This window comes from Vigna unguiculata, chromosome 11 (assembly GCF_037176805.1).
Source record: "Vigna unguiculata cultivar grain cowpea cultivar isolate G323 ecotype 2 chromosome 11, ASM3717680v1, whole genome shotgun sequence".
NCBI classification, from domain to species: Eukaryota; Viridiplantae; Streptophyta; class Magnoliopsida; order Fabales; family Fabaceae; genus Vigna; species Vigna unguiculata.
This window is the reverse complement of record NC_140802.1, coordinates 32,283,020-32,289,019: the sequence shown is the minus strand read 5'-3', so window position 1 is coordinate 32,289,019 and position 6,000 is coordinate 32,283,020. Positions and strand designations below refer to the sequence as shown.

Here is a 6,000-nt window from a genome sequence, read left to right as displayed (position 1 = left end):
TTTATCAAGATCATAGCCATCATAAAACTCCAATATGGTATCAGGAGCGTTTGCTTCCGCTAAAACCAGGTCTCCCTCTTTGTTTCTTTTTTCGTCTTTCCAAATCTTTCTTTTATTTTTTCTTGATGGCATCAGAAAACACAACCCCGACAGACGAATCCCAGAATCCTTCGAGTTCTTTCTACCTGCATCCTGGTGAAAACCCAAGAGCAACGTTGGTCAATATTCAGCTTGATGGGGCTAATTACCATGCTTGGAGTCACACCATGAAACGTGCCCTGATCTCCAAGAATAAACACAAATTCCTTGACGGTAGTGTCAAAACTCCAACCCATGGAACCATCCTCCATGATGCCTGGGAAAGATGTAACATGATGGTGATATCATGGCTTACGCGTGCCATGAATACTCATATCGCCCAAAGCGTTGTGTATATTGAAAACGCAAAAGATTTATGGGATGATTTGCGCGAGCGATTTTCCAAGGGAGACTACTTCAGGATCTCTGATCTTCTTCAAGAACTACATTCAACCAAACAGGGTGAAAGATCTGTCACAGATTTTTTCACGGATCTCAAGGCGTTGTGGGAAGAACTTGAGTCTCTTAGACCAACACCAAGCTACACCTGTAAGGTTAAGTGTGAATGTGACTTCATCAAAACTATTATCAAGCACAAAGAATCCGAGTACATCATGTGTTTTCTAAAAGGGCTCAATGACGTCTATGGTACTGTGAAGACACAAATTCTGCTAATGGAGCCATTGCCAGGTATAAACCGTGTCTTCTCTCTTGTTATGCAACAAGAACGACAACTAATTGGGAACACCATAGAAAGCAGTAAGATCTTGGTGGCTGCAGCGAACACTAAGGATCAAAGAAATTCCAAGAATCATGAGAATTGGAAGGGACAAGGACAAGGACGAGGCAAAAACAGGAGTCAGAATAATGGCAAACAATGCAACTATTGCCACAAACTATACCACACCATAGATGAGTGCTATGCTAAGCACGGTTATCCCCCTTGGTACAAGACCAAAGGTGAAAAGGTGGTTAACAACACTATTGCTGAAAAAGATGAAACTGTGATTAAACAACATGATCAACGACCAAGCAAGGAAGGTAGTATTTTCTCAGATGAACAAATGCTTCAGATCATGAAAATGATCCAAGAAGCCAAAGGTGATGTTTCTCACAAAGTTTCTGATGTCTGATTCTACTGGTGAGAAGGTTTCAAATGGTAAGAACAGAAACATTACATGGATTCTAGATACCGGAGCAACTGACCATGTTACCTTTGATGTTTCTAATTTTGTAGTTTTTAGAAAAATAAGACCTACGTGTATTAAACTGCCAAATGGGTCACATATATTTGCACACTATGATGGGACTGTTCAACTATTTGATAACTTTTTCTTGCATAATGTGTTTCTTGTACCTGAGTTTGCATTCAATCTTATTTATGTGCAAAAGATTGTTAGATCCCACAACTGGAAACTAATTTTTTCCTCTGAGTTGTGTCAGATCCAAGATGCCGGTTCTTTGAAGATGATTGGAGAAGCTAAGCTCCAAGAAGGATTGTACCTGCTGCAATTGTCAGCCACAAAGAAGATTGTAAATTCCTTCTCCAGCATCACTGAGGGACATCATGATAACTCAAAGAATCAAGATGGAGGAATTTGGCACAAAAGGCTGGGACATCCCTCAGATAAAGTTCTACATCTTGTCAATAAACATTTTCCTTATATTGTTTTTAGTGAAACCAAACCTTGTTATGTATGTCATTTTTCAAAGCAGACTAGGCTTTTCTTTAATAATAGTAGCTCGTACTATAAGCATGTTTTTGATTTGATACATGTTCACATTTGGGGGCCCTATGGCACCACCTCTATACATGGACATAGATTCTTTCTGACTATAGTGGATGACCACAGCAGGTTTTGTTGGGTGTTCTTAATGAAAACGAAAGCTGAAACTAGGGATGCTTTAAAAAAGTTTGTGATCATGATTAACACTCAATTTCACAAGAAAATTAAAATCATACGTTCTGATAATGGAAGTGAGTTTATGTGTAGAGACTTGTATGATAATCTTGGTATAATTCATCAAACCAGCTGCATAGAAACCCCCCAACAAAATTCTATTGTAGAAAGAAAGCATAGGCATATTCTGGAAGTTAGTAGAAGCCTTATTTTTCAATCTAACATTCCTATGATTTTCTGGTCCTATGCTGTTATTCAAGCTATTTTTTTAATAAACTGTTTACCAACTAAAGTCTTGAAAGAAAAAACCCCTTATGAGTTAGTATATGAGATCACTCCAAATTTAAATGATGTTAAGGTGTTTGGATCCTTGTGTTTTGCCTCTAGCTTGCAAAGAAATAGGTCTAAATTCGACACAAGAGCTAGAAAATGTGTGTTCTTAGGTTACCAGAGTGGAACCAAAGGATATGTTGTGCTGGACATTAAAAGCAGAGAAATTTTTGTTTCCAGAGATGTTGGTTTTTATGAAAAGGTGTTTCCTTATGCCAACCATATTGATCCTATTTTGCAAACAAATAATACTTGTCAAATATCAGATTTTAATCCTTTTTTTGATTCTGTCAATTACAATGCTGGAAATGTGCAAACTGAACACAATCATTCACACACTGAATCTCAAATTGAAAACGTTACTGATTCTTTGAGACGCTCTTCTCGAAATAGAAGAGCACCTAGTTTTTTACAAGACTATCATTGCCAACTTAGCTCTTATACAAACAAAAACAGTAAAGATATCCTTTATCCTATATCTTCATGTCTCAGCTATAGTAAACTTTCTTCTTCGCACTTGAAATATGTTCTTGCTATGTCCACCAATAGAGAGTCATCTTCTTACAGTGAAGCTGTCAATTTTCCCGAATGGAGGAAGGCCATGACAGAAGAAATTAGAGCCCTTGAACAAAATGAGACTTGGGATATTGTTGATCCACCTCGAGACAAAAAACCCATAGGCTGCAGATGGGTTTATAAGGTAAAATATAATGCTAATGGTGAGGTAGAACGCTACAAAGCAAGGTTGGTAGCCAAGGGTTACACTCAACTGGAGGGCATCGACTATTTGGATACTTTTTCCCCTGTAGCAAAGTTAACCACCATCAGATTCCTTCTTGCCATTACCTCTGCCCAAAATTGGTTTTTAAAACAATTGGATGTGAACAACGCATTTCTCCATGGAGATCTAGATGAAGAAGTTTATATGCTTCCTCCACCAGGGTGTACTGATATTGAAAACGGGCAAGTCTACAGATTGAAGAAATCTCTGTATGGCTTAAAGCAAGCCAGCAGGAAATGGTTTGCGAAGCTCTCATCTCACCTTAAAGCCTTTGGTTTTTCTCAATCTGCATATGATCATTCATTGTTTGTAAAAATATTTGGGACTAACATCACTGTTCTTTTAGTGTACGTTGATGATATTATCCTTGTAGGAAATCATCTCTCTGATATTGAACAAATCATGCAATCCCTGGATGACAGCTTTAAAGTCAAAAATTTGGGAAATTTGAAATATTTTCTCGGGCTGGAGATTGCTAGATCAAGTGAGGGAATCCATGTCTCACAAAGGAAATATGCGTTAGACATCTTAGCTGACAGTGGTCTCCTTGCTTCAAAGGCTTGTGCTACCCCTATTACCAAAGAAACTAAAGGTTTGTTCGAAGGAGGAGTTCCTCTTAAAGACATCACCCCATATCAAAGACTGATTGGGCAACTTCTTTACCTAACAAACATCAAGCCTGATATCGGATATGCCGTACAGTTCCTAAGTCAATTCATCCAATCCCCCACAGAAGAACACCTCGCAGCTGCCCATCGTGTCCTTCGTTACATTAAAGCAGCACCTGGACAGGGTCTTTTCTTCCCCAGCAACTCAACTTTACAAATAAAGGGCTTTTGTGACTCTGACTGGGCAACTTGCCCCAACACACGTCAATCTACAACTGGATTATGCGTCTTCCTTGGTTCATCATTAATAAGTTGGAAATCGAAAAAACAATCCACCATCTCAAGGTCTTCATTAGAAGCAGAGTACCGGGCCCTTGCCACTCTCACTTGTGAGATTTAGTGGCTGAAATACTTGTTGGATGAACTGCAGATTAAACCAAAAGAGTCTATTATGGTATACTGTGACAACCAATCAGCACGTCACATTGCTTTGAATCCCATTTTTCACGAACGAACGAAACATATCGAAATAGATTGTCACGTCATCCGTGAGAAGGTTCAGGCCAAACTCTTCCAGCTCCTACCTATAACTTCCACGCATCAAGTCGTTGACGTCTTCACAAAGGCACTTGATCCAGGCATCTTCAAAAGTGTTGTGTCTAAGCTCGAATTACTTGATATTCACTCCTGAGCTTATGGGGGCGTGTTGGGTTTTACCAGTTTTTACACAGTTAGTTAGTTTGTTAGTTTCTACGTATATAATTAGTTTTTTCTTTTCTAAACTCTATATAAACCATGTTTGACCACAGTATAGTAAATATCAGAAAGTTTTATCTGTTTCTTTCTCTCTCTGCTTTCGCTTTTCTCGTTTCGTATCTCTTGGTTTATCAAGATGATAGCCATCATAAAACTCCAATATCCTTGAAGGCTTTCAACTTTTGAATCACCAATTGTAACCTTAAATTTGAAAGTCAACCCTAAAGTTAAACTTTCATCCTTAAAGTGTTTTTCCAATTTGCTTCACCTTTCTTCACAACTGCAAATTTCATTTTCTCATATTCTAATCAGCTTTCAACCATTGATTTGAATGTATTAACCTACACAAGTCACCGAACACAAGTTAGTATTTTATTCACCTAAAAGAATCAAAACTATACTTAACTAGGTACACTAGTTATACTAACTATGATAATTCTAACTAAAAAAACAAAACGATACATAACCAATACTACTTTAAGCCATTTAATCTCTGCTAAGACTCGTTACCAATTAAACTAACTAATACACTATAAAACTAGTACTCAAAATCTAAACTAATTATGACTCTAAAATTGAACTAAAACAAGAAACTAATATGAAGACTAAGGATCTACTAACCTAAACTACATATAAGACTAATTCCACAACTAACACTAAAATCATGCTAAAAACACCAAATTAAACTAGATCTATAAAACTAACCTAGAATTCTCTCTAACCTAAGTGTAATCTAAAAACTAACCTATTTAATGGTACATTCATTTAGCAGATGATCCAAGTTCAATGCTAACTATGTAATTATGCAGTCAACCATAATTATAACACCCTCCGAATCAAACCACATTGTACATAAATCTTTGTTAAGTAGTGTAAGGAAGTGGTGACTATTTAAAGCCAATGGAAAAGCTATGCAAGAATTTTTTACATGTTTTCTCAGATGTATTTTCAAAAAATCTGTTAACTTTTTAAATTGTTTTATCTTTCGAAAAGTGGGTTAAGAACTTATTACATTCCAAAATAAATTAAAATAAATGTATATTACAATGTAATAACCAATTATGATTTAAAGGGAACCACACTACTAAAACTTACGCTAGCAAGATTGTAAGAAAAATATGGTTTATAAAGAGCATCTTTTCGATACACGTAATTAAAACATATCATAAAACTGCATTTGATGAAATATTATTTAAATTTTTATTAGTCACATGCATTTTATTGACCAAAGAAATTTTATCACGGGATCATTTGCACATGCTTTGGCCATGAAGGTTATGAGGAAGGTTGATAAGCCTGGGCCCAAGGTTAAATTTCTTAGCAATATTGTAGTTGCTTGCAGATACTAATTATTTGAACCATGTAGTTGCATCTTGACTTCTAAAATTTGTATCAACTTCTCAAGATTCCCATGAGATAATGCTATGTCAAGGTCAAATAATAAAAAACATACATATGCTAATTTTCCCATAACTATAATTATTACTAATATTTGTTTGTTATGTGATACAACCATTAAAACAATTTACTTCTCACCTCACTACAA

General features: G+C 36.3%; 1 protein-coding gene across 1 annotated transcript; it reads left to right on the top strand.

Annotated features, from left to right (window-relative positions):
• Nucleotides 1-266: 266 nt before the first annotated feature.
• Nucleotides 267-1,211, top strand: LOC114175418 (uncharacterized). Its single transcript, XM_085669340.1, has one exon. It carries the CDS (start codon nucleotides 267-269, stop codon nucleotides 1,209-1,211), a length of 945 nt encoding a protein of 314 aa, XP_085525466.1.
• The last annotated feature ends 4,789 nt before the right edge of the window (nucleotides 1,212-6,000 follow it).